General features: G+C 45.9%; 1 protein-coding gene across 1 annotated transcript in view; it reads right to left on the reverse strand.

Annotated features, from left to right (window-relative positions):
- The window catches only part of LOC139749182 (potassium voltage-gated channel subfamily KQT member 1-like), a 953,229-nt gene that overhangs the window by 584,561 nt on the left and 348,053 nt on the right, over positions 1 to 20,615 (reverse strand). The window contains 1 exon segment of the mRNA XM_071662846.1: positions 1,144 to 1,335. Within this exon segment, the coding sequence (XP_071518947.1) occupies positions 1,144 to 1,277 (134 nt within the window). The 5' untranslated portion in view covers positions 1,278 to 1,335.

The following is a 20,615-nucleotide window of genomic DNA, read 5'->3' on the forward strand; positions in this document are numbered from 1 at the left end:
GGTAAACCCTTACAGAATTGCCCTGGGGGGGTTAGACAACTAGTTTACGTATGTGTAAACCGTGCAAGAATCGTATGATAATCACACAGTGTACTTCAATATGTAATGATGTCAAGAAAATGAATATAAAGACACAAAACATCATTAGACCTTGTTATGTATTATATTATCACTACTAAAGAGACGTAGTGAAAGGTTACGTAACGCTTCTGTCAAACAAAGAACCGCCAAAACACCACTTGAAACATTTTAACTCAGTGCATGTCGGAGGTTTACATCCTCTAGTGTCCTAATGACTATTTTTTTTCCTCAAGTCTCAAACGGCCGTAATGACGCTAACCACCGGTGGTAACGAGGGAATTACGTGACGAGCGCTGCCAATGAGACGACTACCCCCCCCCTCCCACCTCTACCCCCGGGGGGGAGGGTTAATTTTTAAGCTCATGTACTTCACATATTTCATCAAGGTAATCCAAGTCTACACTGGAAAATAATAGAAAGAGATAAACTCGTCCCCCAAAAAATATTGAAACATATACCCACCATCCGGACTACGACCACAACGCCTACACGAAGCCTGGCAATGTAGCCAACTTGGCACACACACTCCCCCAAGAAGTGTTGCCAGTCATGAGACGATGACTGGCATCCTAAAATATCAACCAAACACGACTATATAAATTTATGCTGTCCAGCAAGAAGTACAGAAAAATAGAAATAAAATATAAAAATCGGGGATGGCTACCTTGATTTACACTCTATATACACATTATAAAAACAGAAAATGATGATAAGTTTACATGATATACATATATAAACCAGTTCTTACCGTCACCACCACAGTGGCATCCACACATTCGGAAAACTCAAATAACTAGACAATTTTCTGGGGAAAAATGAACAAACCCACAATTATGTGAAGGCATGGCATAGCCTACCTTGAAGATCAAAAATGACCCACATTAACACACACGTATGAGCAGAAGGCACTCACATGCCATCACAAGACGGAAGGGCATAACCAAGGGATAGACGAAGACTCGCGCCTTCGAAGATATAACTGGAAAAGCCTAGTGACGCTGAGCGTAAAGGAGAAGGAGGAGGCGGAGGTGTGGAGAGGAAAGGTTGAATTTCGGTACTCACACAGCCAGGTGGTAGACGACTGCCTTCATGCCCCGGGGCCTCTCCAGGAAGTTGTAGACCCTGGCCTGGGTGCGTCGGTACCTCACGTCCCTGCGCGAGGTCTTGTAGTTGATGGGTTTGCCCAGCAAGCTCATCCTGGGTTGGTTCAGGCGAGATCCACCCACTCGACCTAACCGACGGAAGTCATGCCCGCTGTCAGGACCGAAAGAAAACGGGAGTTACGTGAGGGGGAACAACACACACACACACACACACACACACACACACACACACATATAAATATAACGTATACATTATACCATCTTGGTGACACACATAGGGTTAGTGAACATCAGATATGGAGGTAGAAGAATGAAAATACATGTAATTAATACATAAAATATCAAATTCTAACTACAGTCAGACTCAGCTTGTAGGACACCACTGCGAGGGAGGAAACACGGTGGGCGACACAGAAGCTTTTTACAATTAAGTTACCTTTGAGGCAAATAATCCGAAGCAGGGGCTTCAGTGCGTTCCACAGCGTACTGTGTGCATCATACGATGGTGGCGTCACACGAGGTGAGGGTCCGTCGACGTTTCTCTTGGCGTCTTTTTTCTCGAGGTTTGAGTGGACGTGGCGTCCGCCATTTGCTGAGCCAGTCAGTGTTGACATTCCATGGTCAAGTAAAAATCCATACTACTAATATTTCCTACCTATCACCGATTTATATTATATATATATATATATATATATATATATATATATATATATATATATATATATATATATATATATATATATTACTCACACAATCCTATCAAGTAATGTCCTGAAAATAATATTTCTTTACGTTCTTGACACAGAACACATATGGTAGCTGGGTTTATAACGATCATAAAACCTGGTTTGGCTACGTCGGGCCATCCATAAAACCACTACACAGGGATGACCACAAACTCTGGTGGTCTGCAATACACAGCGTGAAAAGGAATATAAAATAATCTTTTTTTTACAGTATCTGAGAGGAAATGGAGGTGTGCTAAAGGATGACATACATCCAATTAACGAAGCACCATTGGCTCAAATGGTTCTCGGCGTGTGAGGTTTGATATTCAACTTTTACATGACTACGGAGGCGACGTTACATCAAATGGTTAGGCCAGGTGCACGGGTTATACACGACACCAAACAGTCTTGTGTATCACCCTATCTCTCACAATCCTGCAGGGTGGTTGGTTAGCTGGGTTATGCCCCTATCAACTGTCAGGGTCATTAAGGATGAAAATGTCAACCTATAAAAACACAATGATATCGTAAACACTTTATTTTTTTCTTCAGGTGTTATCAACAATTCTAGAACCACAGACATTCTCGTCATGATTGTGGCTCTTCGTCAAGAATGCGAAACACCTTCTAACGTATGGCAGTACTGAGCCGGTGGCAAAAGGTGAATGACTTCACCAGAATTCTGTCGCCTGAACAGCGCCATTCACCCGTGGGCATCACACACACACACACACACACACCGACACTGTGAGACAATGGGCTGAACTCTGCTCCTTAGGGGAACTTTAGTGCAGAGTTCTAAAGTAGAAGCCATTGTAAGTGACTCAGGCATGGCGCCATCTATAAAAGTGGCCATCCATATTTGGTCACTGTTGTGGAGGGTGGCGTCAATTGCTCGTGTGTGTGTGTGTGTGTGTGTGTGTATGAAGACTCGTCAGGGGTCAGTGTCAAACGCTTTGTTGATGTCTATTGCCACTAATACTGTGCGGTAAAGGGGTTGGTTGTCTTCGGCCGAATCATTCTACGATTATGTCGTGTGAAGTCGGTGCGTGGTATGGAGGTAGAGAGAGAGAGAGAGAGAGAGAGAGAGAGAGAGAGAGAGAGAGAGAGAGAGAGAGAGAGAGAGAGAGAGAGAGAGAGAGAGGCCACTGTGTGGTTGGTACTGAGGTAGAGAGAAGCCACTGTGTGGTATGGTGGTAGAGCGTCTGGGTCGGAAGCCATGTTGTGTGGGTATACCTGGACTATTTGATCGTTAAAGAAGACACCTGACTATCCCAGACCCTCCCACAGACCGATACAGACCATCTAATCCTTCACAGTCAGTTCCACTGAATATTTCGTTACAGTCACCATGTACACAACTCAAATAATCACAGCAACGGGAGTGTTTCTCAGTGTTTCGCCCTCTGGGACAATCTGGCCAGCAGCTGGCCGAGCAAAGGCCAGCTTAGCTTAGAGCAGGTACAACACCTTACCATGAATTAAAAGATGTACATAACAAGAAACTTATTCTTGCAAGTCTATAATGACGAACGGGTAAAAGGAGTAGATATTCTTAGCCAACTTAGATGAATGAGTCACGGTTTATAAAGTAGACGAATGAATGAGTTAAGACAGTTGCCATGAAACGCTAGATATCATCAAAGAAAAATTTCTTATTCGTCCTTGGGGATCCACTGACCATCTTCAACGGGCATAAAAGCATCAACGTTTTCACAACTTAAAAAAGTTACTTTTGGTCGGGATCAGTCATCTAGAATGAAGCCCACCATTCCATGTCTCATTTCCTTATCCTAATCTTCACTTACCATGTATCTTGTGACTGATAAGACCTCGCTAAGATAAGCGAGGTCTTATCAGCGAGGGACCCATGGCATGGCCTCTGACTTAACACGAATCAGGATCTTCCTCCTTCCGGGAAAATGTCAACGATGAGCTCCCAGTCACGACGGAGACTGGTAACCTCCCAGTCACGACGGAGACTGGTAACCTCCCAGTCACGACGGAGACTGGTAACCTCCCAGTCACGACGGAGACTGGTAACTTCCCAGTCACGACGGAGACTGGTAACTTCCCAGTCACGACGGAGACTGGTAACCTCCCAGTCACGACGGAGACTGGTAACTTCCCAGTCACGACGGAGACTGGTAACCTCCCACTCACGACGGAGACTGGTAACCTCCCACTCACGACGGAGACTGGTAACTTCCCAGTCACGACGGAGACTGGTAACTTCCCAGTCACGACGGAGACTGGTAACCTCCCAGTCACGACGGAGACTGGTAACTTCCCAGTCACGACGGAGACTGGTAACCTCCCACTCACGACGGAGACTGGTAACTTCCCAGTCACGACGGAGACTGGTAACCTCCCAGTCACGACGGAGACTGGTAACCTCCCAGTCACGCGACGGAAAACGTGACGCGAACTGACTGTGGCATGATCCCAAAGGAATTCAAACCACAGTGACAGACCACCGGGTCCTTTCGAGGCTGTTTTATGACAGTGGAAGATTACAGGAAACTCATAGATTAGTGTGGCAGAAGCGAGAAGGAAGACATATCACACACAGCGAATATTACCCTCCATATTGTCAAGTTTGGCTCTGGAAGGCGCAATAAATGAAGACCGTGGATTCGAGTGGAGGAAAGCAGAAAACTCACAGATTAGTGTGGCGGAAGCTACAAGGAATACATGCAACTCACAGCGACTAACCTACATATTGTCAGTTTGGTTCTGGCGGGCGCAATAAATGAAGGCTGTGGATTTTGCCTCTGGAGGGCGCAATAAATGAAAGCTGTGGATTTTGGTTCTGGAGGCGCAATAAATGAAAGCTGTGGATTTGGGCCTCTGGAGGAGCAATAAATGAAGGCTGTGGATTTTGGATCTGGAGGCGCAATAAATGAAGGCTGTGGATTTTGCCTCTGGAGGCGCAATAAATGAAGGCTGTGGATTTTGGTTCTGGAGGGCGCAATAAATGAAGGCTGTGGATTTTGGATCTGGAGGCGCAATAAATGAAGGCGATGGATTTTGCCTCTGGAGGCGCAATAAATGAAGGCTGTGGATTTTGCCTCTGGAGGGCGCAATAAATGAAGGTTGTGGATTTTGCCTCTGGAGGCGCAATAAATGAAGGCTGTGGATTTTGGCCTCTGGAGGGGCAATAAATGAAGGCTGTGGATTTTGGATCTGGAGGCGCAATAAATGAAGGCTGTGGATTTTGCCTCTGGAGGCGCAATAAATGAAGGCTATGGATTTTGGCCTCTGGAGGGGCAATAAGTGAAGGCTGAGGATTTTGGATCTGGAGAGCGCAAATAAATGAAGGCTGTGGATTTTGGTTCTGGAGGCGCAAATAAATGAAGGCTGTGGATTTTGGTTCTGGAGGCGCAATATATGAAGGCTGTGGATTTTGCCTCTGGAGGCGTAATAAATGAAGGCTGTGGATTTTGGATCTGGAGGGCGCAAATAAATGAAGGCTGTGGATTTTGGCTCTGGAGGGCGCAAATAAATGAAGGCTGTGGATTTGAAGCTTGGTAGTTATCAAAGTGTATTCTTAAACGTATCTATAGTTCTGCTTTCAGCTCCTCCACCTGGCATGATCATAATGAAAAACGCGAGCAATACAGTGTGGTAGGAAGAGGTCAAGCACTACCAGTGCATGACGTAAAATGCTACGTATCGTAACATGACACAAAAGATTACGCGTTCTCGTATGATGGAAAACGTCATGCGTGATGACATGCTACAAAAAAAAAGAAAAAAAATATGAGTATGGTATTTTGACGGGAAAAAAAAGGAGAAATTAAACACCGTCACAGGATACAAAATATTAGAAATTGTTACTTCTTAGAAAAAGATAAACATTGTAGCGTAACATATAAAAAAAAAAACGTTAAGCTGACATTATAGAAAACACCTTATAGAAAACGTGCAGCACTGTCGCATGACAGAAAACACAGTGCACTGCCACGTGATAGAAAACGTTAAGTTCTATCACAGCGGGTAACATCAGGCTTTGTGACAGAAAACGTTCTGCACTGTTGCATGTGAAAAAACGTTAAGCATTGTGACATGGCAGTAAACGTTAATAACTGTCGCACGGCAGAAAACGTTAATCAGTGTTACGATAGAAAACATCAGGCTTTGCTGCATGATAGAAAACGTGAAGCGCTGTCGTGTGAGAAATTGAGCACTGTCATTTGACGGAAAACGTAAGCAGCTGTTGCATGACAGAAAACGTTAAACAAGAATGAAAACGTTAGCCAAAGTCACATGATCGGAAGCGTTACGCATTGTTGCGTGACAGAAAACGTTAAACAATGACGCATGATAGAAAACGGTCAGCGCTGTCGCGTGACAGAAAACGTTTAACATTTTTGTCGTATGACAGATAAAAGTTTCGTACTGTTGCAGAAAACGTAAAACACATCGCCAATGACAGAAAACGTTACACACTTTTTACTACGAAGTTGTAACGTACAACACGCCGTCCCCTGGGGGAAAACATGGAAGTCAAAAGAAAACTTTTCTCCAAAATACTGATTTCAATTTCGTTATAATCATCGGCCATATATATATATATATATATATATATATATATATATATATATATATATATATATATAGAGAGAGAGAGAGAGAGAGAGAGAGAGAGAGAGAGAGAGAGAGTGTAGCGCCCATGTTCATCCCGCAAGCGGTAGAGCAGATGGATCACAGAGGTCACAAAGGGTCAAGGTCAGGTCCCGGGGGGCCCGGGTAATTACGATAAATTTGTTACAAATTCGCTTCGTTACGTAAGCGCACCGGAGTAAGCCTGAACGCGTTGTCAATTCGCGCTCTTACGTATGCATAAACTGGATGCAATATTTTTTCTTTTCGGGATATTCGGTGTGTGTGTGTGTGTGTGTGTGTGTGTGGTCTTGTTAACAATGAGGTGTTGTGCCCGGCCAGCCCGCCTGTCGTTGTAGACATCACAACCCCCCTTCATCGCCCATCCCCCTTTATCCTTCCTAAGGGTCGACGAAGCTGTCCAGGGGGAAAGGTGGGGGGGGGGGGTCGATACATGTCTAGGGGGTCGAGAGAATTCTAGAGGTCAAAAAAAAAAAAAACCTTTAAAATTCTAAGCTTAAAAAGTAATTAAAAGTTTAATTAGTTATACTTTTATAAATGAAAGGAAAGGCAGAGCAAGTTTCTATTCTCCGAATGATAATCAGAAGGAAGACTATGGCCTAATGATCATCATTACCTCCATCCATCTCATTAAGGATGTAAATTTCTTCAATTAAATGATGTTTTCCATCAATTAGTTTTGTTTTGGTCACATGGAGAGAATGAGTGAGGAAAGATTGACAAAGAGGATATATGTGTCAGAGCTGTAGGGAACGAGAAGAAGTGGGAGACCAAATTGGAGGTGGAAAGATGGAGAGAAAAAGATTTTGAGCGATCGGGGCCTGAACATGCAGGAAGGTGAAAAGCGTGCAAGGAATAGAGTGAATTGGAACGATGTGGTATACCGGGGTTGAGGTGCTGTCAATGGACTGAACTAGGGCATGTGAACTAGGACCAAATGGCGTCCTAGCTACGTCTCTTCGTTGTATATCAACTGACTGTTATATTTCTCTCTTGCGTCTCCCCTGATGATGTGATTATTACACGAAAGTGCACTTGGGAACTTATCGTGTTTCATTTTCCCCTTGGACTCATACGATTATATATATATATATATATATATATATATATATATATATATATATATATATATATATATATATATATATAATCATCACTTACTGAGTATATGATGGAAGGTGGATCTCCGTGTCTACTTTTTCAAACAGATTTGGTGGCTCCTTCCTAATTACTGTTTTAAGACTTCTATCTGCCCGCACAAAGTTGTCTTAAACAGCTTCATCACCAGGTGCAAGTTTTGGCTATAGCATCAACTGTTTCAATTCTCTCGGAGGCCAATATGAGAGAGGGAATCCATAACAATTGGATTAGAATCCCTTGAGCAGCAGTGCTAGCACATCTGTATCTGGCTTCAGAGACCAGCATGTTACATTCTGGATCACAGACATTCAGGGCAGGTAGTGAAGATAACAGATAGTGAAGATAAAGAATCAGAGACAATTAAACTGTCCGTGGTTGTAGATTCTAACAAGCTCAAGTGGAGTAAGTTACAGCGAACAAGTCGGGTGGTAAGGTGGAATATCCAGTCATTCATTCTAACATTCTCCTCTGATCTATTACCCACTTCTAACCCACACAATGGCCGAGTTGAGAAAGTCATATGTACTTTGTGTCACGATATCTTGAGTCATATGTACTTTGTGTCACGATATCTCAGCCCAGTGTTTCTCTATAGAGCCTCAACGCCCTGGTTCTGCGAAGATGATTGGAAGGCGAAGACTGTGAGTGATATGTGTCTTACATGGACAAGATAAGGTCACAGTGACCCCCCCTGACCTTTACCCTCCCTATCCACAATGTTCCTCATGGCCCAAGCTGTGTGTGTGTGTGTGCTCCGCCTGCACGAGTCTACAACCACGAGTGAAAAGTTACTTTTCGCGAGGCTGTCTCACTGGGAGTACAGTGTCCGTCAAAGCACTTCACTCCAAAGGAGTCCACCACACTCCTCGGCTACGGGAGGTAACGCAGCAATGGGATGCGGGGAGCCTTATGACAAGGGATCATGAATATCGCCAGAATTCTTTCTTTGAAATGAAAAAAATAAAGGTTCAGAGAGAGAGAGAGAGAGAGAGAGAGAGAGTCTCGTAAACCCACGACCACTTCTACCACATATATACATTATATTCTCAATTACAACGCTCACACACTAGCTCTCCCTTTACCCTGTACTCTCTACCCGATGGGCCTGCCTCATCAGCAGACCTCCAAAACCTGTTGTTACTATTATGAAAAAATTAGGGAGTTCTCATTCCCAACACAGGTTGAACAGCGGTACACTGCTGTAACCCGATACAGTACTCGAAAACACACGAAAAATACGAGACATTGAAAAAAGAAAACATGGATACCACAAACCGCTCAGATTACCCCAGGCGGATAAGCTCCGCCCCTCTCACTTGATTGGCTGGTCCGAGTTTTCAATTGTTGGTTAAATTACGGCTCTCTTGTTACTTCGTTAATATTTCTCCAGCCGGAATGATTTATTTCCATGTGAATATTTCTCTTTTATCTACATCATTTCTGTAGCCCCAAGAAACAATAACATTCTGAGTAAAGCTATCAAGTTAATATTCAAGTATAAAAAAGAATCATTAAGATGTGCGCGAAGGTTCCAGTCAAAATGATCACCTCGTAGTTCTTGTCATCATACTTCGGACTCCCATCTGCTTCAATCCACAAAAAGGAAATAGATTGGCAACCAAACAGACTTCTCACGCCCTCCCAGCGCATTCCAACCTATCGTCCACCAATTTGATGCATCGTGGAAAAGAAACTTTGCTTGCGCCAACTCAATCGGAACGATAAAAATCTACCCAGGACCTCCTTCCAAAGGCTTCTGCAGCCAGTAGCTGAGCTACATCCAGTAGAAAGGTAAGGTAGAGACCCTTTGGAGCGAAAAGTTCTTTGACAAGACCGAACTCCCAATGACATACAGCGTCGCCAAAGAGAGACTTTTCACTCACGGCAGATTCGAGTGAGAAACTGCAGAAGTTGGTGACTCGGTTTGGAAGTGTGTGAAAGGCGGAAATTGAGAGAAATGGTGAATAAAATCAATTTCTTTTTTTCTTTTAAGGTTCAGCAGGGTTGCTGGACAGGTTAGTTGTGGCGTGAGTTGTATGGAGGAAAAAATGGAGAAAATGAAGTGCTTTAGATATCTGGGAGTGGACACGGCGGCAAATGAAACCATGGAAGCGGAAGTGAGTCATAGTGTGGGTAAGGGGACAAAGGTTCTGGGTACGTGGAAGAATACGTGGAAAAGAGAGGTCGTTATTTGGGAGGGTGAAAATGGGTATGATTGATGGTATAGCAGTCCTAACAATGCCATATGGATGCGAGATATGGGCTATACAAAAGGCTGTGCGGAGGATATATATATATATATATATATATATATATATATATATATATATATATATATATATTTTTTTTTTTTTTTTTTCATACTATTCGCCATTTCCCGCGTTACCGAGGTAGCGTTAAGAACAGAGGACTGAGCCTTTGAGGGAAATCCTCACTTAGCCCCCTTCTCTGTTCCTTCTTTTGGAATATTAAAACGAGTGGGAAGGATTTCCAGCCCCCCAGCTCCCTCCCCTTTCAGTCGCCTTCTACGACACGCAGGGAATACGTGGGAAGTATTCTTTTCCCCCCTATCCCCAGGGATATATATATATATATATATATATATATATATATATATATATATATATATTTTTTTTTATTATACTTTGTCGCTGTCTCCCGCGTTTGCGAGGTAGCGCAAGGAAACAGACGAAAGAAATGGCCCAAACCCCCCCCCCCCCCCGATACACATGTATATACATACGTCCACACACGCAAATATACATACCTACACAGCTTTCCATGGTTTACCCCAGACGCTTCACATGCCTTGATTCAATCCACTGACAGCACGTCAACCCCGGTATACCACATCGCTCCAATTCACTCTATTCCTTGCCCTCCTTTCACCCTCCTGCATGTTCAGGCCCCGATCACACAAAATCTTTTTCACTCCATCTTTCCACCTCCAATTTGGTCTCCCTCTTCTCCTCGTTCCCTCCACCTCCGACACATATATCCTCTTGGTCAATCTTTCCTCACTCATTCTCTCCATGTGCTCAAACCATTTCAAAACACCCTCTTCTGCTCTCTCAACCACGCTCTTTTTATTTCCACACATCTCTCTTACCCTTACGTTACTCACTCGATCAAACCACCTCACACCACACATTGTCCTCAAACATCTCATTTCCAGCACATCCATCCTCCTGCGCACAACTCTATCCATAGCCCACGCCTCGCAACCATACAACATTGTTGGAACCACTATTCCTTCAAACATACCCATTTTTGCTTTCCGAGATAATGTATATATATATATATATCAAAAAATGTATATACGCTAACGAGATTAACAGATACACGAAAGACGACTTGAAAAGAGAGTAATGAGAGGTGGGAGCAAGACAAACAGTGATCAGGTTGCGCCACACAAACACCACACTCCACCAGCCTCGCCTGGTGTGGTGGGGGCTTTCATCTGCTGACGAATCATTCAGACACTTGATGATGCATTCATGCACCGGCCATGATCTTAGGATCGCCACCACATCCATCACTTTTGAGTGCGAAGCTTGCACGACCTTTGAGCTCAACGGTGCGGTCCACGAGGGCGACGGTACGACCCTTGAGTCAAAAGGTACGACTCGTGAGTAAGACGGGACGACCTTTAGGACCTTTGAGCACGACGGTAAGACCTTTGAGCACAACGGAACGACCCTTGAGTAAGACGGTACGACGTTTGAGCACGACGGAACGACCCTTACGATCATTGAGTAAGACGGTACAACCTTTGAGCACGACGGAACGACCTTTACGTATGACGGTACGACCTTTGAGCACGACGGCATGACTCTTGAGTAAGACAGTACGACCTCTTGAGCACGACGATACGTCCTGTGAGCACGACCCTTACGTAACGTCCCATCACCTGGCCATCAAGGGTCACGTGAACTACCAGGTCACCATCCTAACCAGGGGGGGGGGGGGTAGTTAGTCTCAGTCCTCCCGTCGTAGTGGCAGGTCGTAACCCCTCGTTCTCCAAGGCCAAACCACCACCTCACACACACACAGACGTGGGCAGTGTGACGTGGAAGAAATCTTCGGATACAGTCCACTTCTGTAATCCCCCTCTCTCTCTCTCTCTCTCTGTCTCTCTCTCTCTCTGTCTCTGTCTCTCTCTCTCTCTCTCTCTCTCTCTCTGTAAACACAGTTAAAACTTCAGAACACACACAATACTGCAGGAAGACACATCCCCACATTCAGAGTCTCACGTTAAGCTAATGTCATCCATTCTCGGGCCTAATGTAGAGAAAATACATTAAACTTGCGTCTCCCTTATTATGCAAATACACGTTCTACTTATCACACCAAACGCTCCAGCCTCAGAAGTTCCGGGATTACACAACTCGCATGTCGGACGCAGTTTCGATCCGAGTTCATTACTGTCGTATCTTCCGTTCACTTGAAACGTAATCCCCAACTTCAGCAGTTTACCTTCAACATGAATGTAACTTTAGCGTTCTCTCGTCTTCAATGGAATTCAAGCCTGCGATTTGATGCTCTGGCGCTAAGGCCCTTTTGGGATCATTCTTATGACTCCTATTGCTATTACTAATGATCCTTCTGAGTCGTATTCCAGTACTAAGGGAAATGGCACACAGACGCACACACACAAACACACACACACACGGTTCTTGTCACCTGTGGTCCCATGGGAGCGTACTAACCCACCACGACCTGGTGCTGGGTTCGAATCCTAAACGCCAGGTGGTAATATCGTCTCCATGTAATTCGTGACTGTGTGTGTGTGTGTGTGTGTGTGTGTGTGAGAGAGAGAGAGAGAGAGAGAGAGAGAGAGAGAGAGAGAGAGAGAGAGAGAGAGAGAGAGGATGATGAAGTCGACCTCACGTGAATTTACATAACTTCCACATTTCACAGATAAGGACTCAGCTCAGCCTCCCCTACCGTGTACCTTTTCCCGGGTCCCAGTGAAACAATATGAACTTCAAGAATTTGGCGGGAATAATTTCAGACACGAAAAAAAGAAAAAAAAAATACGAAAATTTATTACTTGAACAAAATATATGAACACTTTTTTTTTTACATATACACACGAGGTGAACATCAGACAAAATCATCACCGGTGTAACTTCCCATTTTCTTCCCGATATAGAGGCACGACAGAAAATGGCCTTCACTCAAGTCAGCTCGACTCTGCATGAAAAAAAAAATGGAAAGATGAAAAGACCTGGTAAAATTATTGTATAATGATAGGTCGGGTGTAGGGAAAAAAAAAATATATATATTATATATATATATATATATATATATATATATATATATATATATATATATATATATATATATATATATATATATATATATATTTTTTATACTAATCGCCATTTCCCACATCAGCGAGGTAGCGTTAAGAACAGAGGATGAGGACTGGGCCTTTGAGGGAATATCCTCACCTGGCCCCCTTCTCTGTTTCTTCTTTTGGAAAAAAAAAGAGAGGGGAGGATTTCCAGCCTCCCGCTCCCTCCCCTTTTAGTCGCCTTCTACGACACGCAGGCGATACGTGGGAAGTATTCTTTCTCCCCTATCCCCAGGGATAATATATATATATATATATATATATATATATATATATATATATATATATATATATATATATATATATTGGAGAAAGGATCACAATTTTGCGTGTGATCAAGATATTCCTATGAGTCCACGGGGAAAATGAAACACGATAAGTTCCCAAGTGCACTTTCATGTAATAATCACATCATCAGGGGACACACAAGAGAGAAATATGTCAATTGACATGCATCGAAGAGCCGAAGCTCGGACGTCATTTGGACTCATAGGAATATCTTGATCACACGCAAAATTGTGATCCTTTCCAATATATATATATATATATATGGTCGTGGGACGCTTGGTTGGCTGTAAGGAGAGGCAAGTTAGATACACCATCGTAACACGGGAGGGGGGTGTAATGCGTCTCCACTTCGTGTGGGTTAACGAAGTTTTCCCCCAGTGATGCAATATGGCAGAGGTGCTCAGCAGCAGGAGGCAACTTCGTCATCCCTCAGTGGGTAACCATATTACAAGTTCTGTACGTCTTCACCTACACGACCCGGTCCGTGTGCTCTTATGTTGGGGTTACGCCCTCCTGGCACTCAGCACTATCTACCCTAGTGGCTGTCTGTACTTGTCTAACGTGGCTTGGCCATCTGTACCATCTATCTTTGGCTGTCTGTACCATCTATCTTGGCTGTCTGTATCATCTATCTTGGCTGTCTGTACGGTTCTATCTTGGCTGTCTGTACCATCTATCTTGGCCGTCTGTACCATCTATCTTTGGCTGTCTGTACCATCTATCTTTGGCTGTCTGTACCATCTATCTTTGGCTGTCTATACCATCTATCTTGGCTGTCTGTACCATCTATCTTGGTTGTCTATACAATCTATCTTGACTGTCTGTACCATCTATCTTGGCTGTTGGCTATACCCTCTATCTTGGCTGTCTGTAATATCTACTTTGTTGGTTTCATTTCTTGTCGTCAGTCTACATCCTCCCCAGGCCGCTTAACCTGGAGGACAACACTCTGGCCTGAGTGCCCTCAGGTTCCATGGCTGTTGGTGTTATCTTACGAGAAGTGGAGGACGTAAAATAGGATGGAATACACAGCCAATAACAATGGCTATCCATGACGCCCTTATCTTCCACAACAGATGGGGGTGGTTGGTGGTGTCGCCTCATCTACCTCTACTGGATCGTAATCTCAACGGACTCGGGGAAGATCGCGAAATGTTGAAGTCTACGTCCGAGAAGACAATGAACGTCTGTCCCAACTGACGACTCCCCCAGTACACGCAAGGAACCCAGTTCTGCTGGATCACTAGGTGGTTCCAGGACCCACATTGCTCTTCCAGTTCTCTCTCCTTGTTTTCCACTGCCGACCCTCCAGCCAACTGGTGTCTGGAACGCTGCAGCCGGGGGTCGGGTCCTGGCAGGTACGAGTATGTGGATAATAAATCAGTCCAGACCCACTTGCTTACAGGAACAGTTGCGGGTAAAGCCATCGTGTCGAGTACGGCCTTAAGTCATGGTGGACGAACGACCCTGGCTAACGAGTTCGGTGGCAACTTGTCCGGTAAAGAGGACATCGCACTTCCTCAGGTCCGGCAGACTCGGTAAGCCGGCCAGACGATGATATCACCTCCTTCCTGGTGGAGCGGGTCGCTAGCTGCTGGGGTGGGCCCAGGCAAGCGTCTCCACTTCGACAGAGACGTTTTTTTTTTGGGGGGGGGAAAGGAGAACAGAAACTCAAACTGTAAACTACATCAGGGAACGGCAGCAAAAGTGGGCCAAATAAGAGCCCCTGGGACCATAATGTCTTCTTCCTTCGGTTGGCTCGGGGACGGCAAGGACGCTCAGGGAAGAACGCTCCTCACTTTACTACGACCTCGCCTCCAGTGGTCATCGAATCAACTATGAGACGGTGGCTGACTTTGTGTGTGGCTGATTTCCGGAGTGGTCGTGTTAAGTTAAGGGGAGTTCGCAAGTCTGCTGGTTCATTTCCAATGATCAGGCTGGTGGTGGCGGTGTTGTTCTACATAGTCTGGATCTGATGATCGATGGTTCTGCTGTAAACATGGTGAGTGGCTTGGTGTGGGCATGTGGCTTTGCTTAGTGACGTGTGTGCGGTGGGTGAAGTCTGGTGCGGTGGGTGAAGTCTGGTTTATTCTGTCTTCCTGTGTATTGAATGTTGTCTTTCGTTAGTGAAGCAAGAGATGGTGGGATCTGGGGAACGGGATGTTTTCTAAGGTGGGGTTTTGGAGCTTGAGTTCTTGGTTGTAAGAGTCGGATGGGTTAGGTTAGGTGTAATCAGAATGGGAGGATTCATATACTCTGTGTCAGGTGGCCCCCTGTAGGTCGTGTGTGCAGAGGTAATGTATAAGGGATTGTGAGGTTGTGGACGGGAGTCTGGTTGGTTGTGGAGGTTCAGAATGATGACAGGATACAGTTGGTTTATGAGCAGTTCTATCTCGGGCGTGGGTCATGGGCCAGGCAGGATGCTGGGCGAGTGTTGTGGATACGTGTGGATAAGCGATGGTTGTGCCACATATCACCGCTATCACCAACATCCGGGATCCTCGAAGATCTGATACGTAACAACCCACTCTAACCTTCACAGTGGGATTTCTCACTGCTCAGCCACACACTGCTCACAAACCTTACACAATCCATCCCGGACGGCTTTAACTACCCGCAACCACCAATTCGCACAGCCCTAACGACAATATATGTCAGCAGACCATGTGACACTCCTCTCCTACACATCCTCAACCCAGAAGCTGCAGTGGACACCCCACCACTAAAATGCCAAACGAAAAAGACAACTCAACCTTTTAAGTGGCTACCAGGCCAGTCATTTCCAAAGGCTTCACTTCCAAAGTCCTCAAGCCCCTACAGTGGAGTTCCTCTAAGGGGGATCTTCTTCATCATACAATTGAGTCTCTTCCCACATGACCCTTCCTCCATTCCCTGCAAACCACAGTCGGAAAAGTTCTCCCAAGGGCAGACGACCTCACGGTTACACAGCAGTGCTCTCACCACTCCACGAAGAGCGACAGCTGCACAGCACTACACCACAGGACACAGCCTTGCCCATAAGAGAATGCCTGCATCCTTAGGGGGACACATAAAGTCATCCTCTTAAACCCCTTTACAGACGTGGATCCAACTTACTTACTCTCCCGTCACCCTGGATGATCAGTCCCTCCCACTTAACAACACCCCAGCCACACGAGGGCGTCCTATACGACGTGCGACAAAGGCCAGACGCAAGTTAAACTCCCTCAAAACTCTTACCGACACCAGCTCTCGCACAATGAAAATAAGACTCTCTCTCTCTCTCTCGTCTACGACGAATTCATCCACTCCGTCCTAAGCTCAACACCTCCTGCCCGGTCAATACATCCTCACATCAGCGACCGAACGGGTAAGGAAACCACAAACCACAACACTAAGAACATTCACCGGTTATGAAGCACCAACACAAACATTCTTCACCCGCAACAATGAAACGAAAGTACTTCCATTACAGTCCCGACTCAACACGCTCAGCACGCTATTCATGGCAACAGCACTCCATCCCCTGACGAACGCTGGATTGTGTGTGTGTGTGTGTGTGTGTGTGTGTGTGTGTGTGTGTGTGTATGCGTGAACGTACATAGGAGTAAAAACGATATATTTCGTCTTTTTTCTTTCGTACTATTCGCCATTTCCCGCATTAGCGAGGTAGCGTTATCAACAGAGGACTGGGCCTTAGAGGGAATATCCTCACCTGGCCCCCCTCTCTGTTCCTTCCTTTGGAGGAGAAAAAAAAAAAAAAAAAAAAAAAAAAAAAAAAAAAAAAAAAAACGAGAGGGGAGGATTTCCAGCCACCCGCTCCCTCCCCTTTTAGTCGCCTTCTACGACACGCAGGGAATACGTGGGAAGTATTCTTTCTCCCCTATCCCCAGGAATAAAAACGATATATATATATATTATTTATCTATATTTAATCTATTTCATTTTGCTTTGTAGCTATTTCCCGCGTTAGCGAGGTAGCGCAAGGAAACAGACGAAAGAATGGCCCAACCCACCCACATTCACATGTATATACATACACGACCACACACGTAAATATACATTCCTATATATATATATATATATATATATATATATATATATATATATATATATATATATATATCGTGAAAATCTCTCCCCGTCACACAAAGAGTAATCACAGATAGTAAGCCCAAACCACGTCATAACCCCCATCAACTCCACGAGCATACATAACAAGAGCATCTCTGCCTCACTCACATCCCCCTTCCTTCGAGAAACACAACCAATGACAAAAGACACTCACACTGCAGTGACTTTTCAGGCACTAAACAACGGCCTTCCCCTCCTCCAACCCAACCTTGAACGGTACCTCACGAGGTACAACCCATCTGAAACCCCATCCCCGAGACATGGACGAGCCACACGTTTCTCCTCTGGACACCACTCATGTCTCCAGCACTACCAACACATTACAACACCCTCCTCCTCATGACCCAGACGCAACGCCCACACTGAAGACGCCAAACACCTGATCCTCATCCGTCCAGCACACATCCCTCCGACACACACACATCATAGTACTTCTTAACCTACGGGTCTCGTCCAGTGAACGTGGCCAGACACATGTGGCGTTGAGGGAGTCCCACAGCTGGATGGCTCTGCCGCAAGGATCTCACTACCCAGTGAGCAGAGTAATTATCATCTTTCATGGCGAGAGAAGAAAGGGAGACGGAAGGGAACGAGGACGCATGACAGACGATGGATCAAGGGGAAAGAGGCAGGGAAGGGCTTGGCGAGGAGAACAAGAGGTAGGGAGAGAACAGCAAAGGAAAATAGAGAAATGAACGAGAATGGGAAGAGTGGGGGGAAAAAAAACGGGGTGATTCGGAGGGAAATGAGACAAGCAGTGGAGAGGGAACCCCAGTAAGTGCAGGGTTGCGTGAAGGGAACCAAGGGACCCAAATCCATCATTCCATCACGGATAACATCTAGCAGGACTCAACAACTACAAGGGACAAGAGAGGGTGAGGCCTCCTGACCTTCACAGGGCATTCCTCCTCCTCTTCCTCTTCTTCCTCCTCATCCTCTTCCTCCTCCTACACGTCGTCTTCCTGGCTTAACTCCCCGCACGCACCCTAGCCTCATGTCCCAAACCAGGAAGACCAGTGTGTACTTCGTGTTCCCCCGACAGGAGGATGTAGGGTAGAAGAAGAGGCTACCTTCCCCTCACCTACCTTGCCTAGCCAGACCTCCAAGACTCAAAAACCTACGCATCCGCACCACACCACGCCGTCTCGAGGCTTAAATCAACATACAAAACGAGATTGCCTCCCAAGATAATCAGTTCTGGGCTTCACTTAGAAAGAACCTTGAGTTCTACACGTTCTTCTCACTCAGGGAAGACAACAGACGTCCCTCTCACTGTGGGGGACAACAGACGTCCTTCTCACTCAGGGAAGACAACAGGCGTCCCTCTCACTGTGGGGGACAACAAACGTCCCTCTCACTGTGGGGAACAACAGACGTCCCTCTCACTGTAAGGAGACAACAGAAGGCTCTCTCACTCTGGGGAGAGAACGTCCCTCTCATTGTGGGGAGACAACAGACATCCCTCTCACTGTAAGGAGACAACAGACGTCCCTCTCACTGTGGAGAGACACGTCAGAACAATGTGGTACACAGACACCACATACACACAGACAGACAGACAGACACACAGGCACAGACACACACACACACACACACACACACACACACACACAGGCGTATGTACTGAATGAATGAGTCTGTAGACGTGCGCAGGCACCAGGGCGGCCAAAATGGAAGGTACATTGACGAATGGCCGGCTGGAGCGAGAGTGCGTAAAAGTTGATGCATCAGTGGATAGGCCAAGTGTGGATGTACCAACTGATACATTTGTTCAGTGGGGGACTGACTGACTGACTGACTGACTGACTTACGATGAGGTAACTGGAAAAAAAAAAGGAGGCAGAGCTACCGTGCAGAGCCCACCCGTGGAAACTACATAGAGAGTAATGAGGAATGGGCAGCGAGACCTGGCAGTCACTAATGAAGTGATGATGGCTCACTGCGCAGCCGTCACGCATCCTTCCGATAACGAGGCGAGAGAGAGAGAGAGAGAGAGAGAGAGAGAGAGAGAGAGAGAGAGAGAGAGAGAGAGAGAGAGAGAGAGAGACGACCCACTGACTGTCAGAGAGACAACAGACGTCCCGCTGACATTGGGGGACAACAGACGTCCCTCTCTGCGGGAAGACAACAGACGTCCCTCTCACTGTGGGGGACAACAGACGTCCCTCTCACTGTGGGGGACAACAGACGTCCCTCTCACTGTGGGAAGACAACAGAAGGCTCTCTCACTCTGGGGAGAGAACGTCCCTCTCATTGTGGGGAGACAACAGACATCCCTTTCACTGTAAAGAGACAACAGAAGGCCCTCTCAGTATGGGGAGAGAACGTCCCTCTCATAGTGGAGAGACAACGGACGTCCCTTTCACTGTTAGGAGACAACAGAAGGCCCTCTCACTGTGGGAGACTACAGACGTACCTCTCTGTGGGAAGACAACAGACGTCCCTCTCACTGTGGGAAGACAACAGACGTCCCTTTCACTGTTAGGAGACAACAGACGTCCCTCTCACTGTGGGGAGACAACAGACGTCCTTCTCACTGTGAGGAGACAACTGAAGTCCCTCTCATTCTGGGGAGAGGACGTCTCTCTCACTGTCGGGGGACAACAGACGTCTTCAACATGATGATACGGGCCAAACACAAGGAACTTAAATGTCTGATAAGGGCCAATCACAAAAAGGTGACACGATCTGGGCCAGACACAATGACCTCAAAAGTCCGATAAGGGCCGGACACAAGTGGCCTGTGGGGCCCTTTATAACCTCTTTGGCCCTCATCTGCTGCGCTACTTAACCCTTCCCTCAGGGGGGTAACTACCGGAGTCTGGCTACCTCATTCCCTTACCTTCCCCTTTCCCTCCTTTCCCGTCTCTTTACCTTCCTTCCCTTTCCCTTTATCTCCTTAGCCTTCCCTTACTTCATACCATCCTCTTTACCTCCTTTTCTATCCATACCTCACATATCCACCCCTTTACCCACCCACCCTCTTCTTTCCCATTTCCTTACCTCTTACCTTCTCCTTTACATGCCTTCTGTTCCTCTTACCTTTCCTTTCCTATCTTATATCCTCCAGAAGCTCCCACTCCCTTTACCTTTGCCCACGACCATTTACCTTACCCTTTGTGCCCCCTTCCCTTCACCTCACCCCTGGCTCCTTCTCTCTCCTTACAAGATGGATAT

The sequence above is a fragment of the Panulirus ornatus genome, chromosome 6 (assembly GCF_036320965.1).
Source record: "Panulirus ornatus isolate Po-2019 chromosome 6, ASM3632096v1, whole genome shotgun sequence".
NCBI classification, from domain to species: Eukaryota; Metazoa; Arthropoda; class Malacostraca; order Decapoda; family Palinuridae; genus Panulirus; species Panulirus ornatus.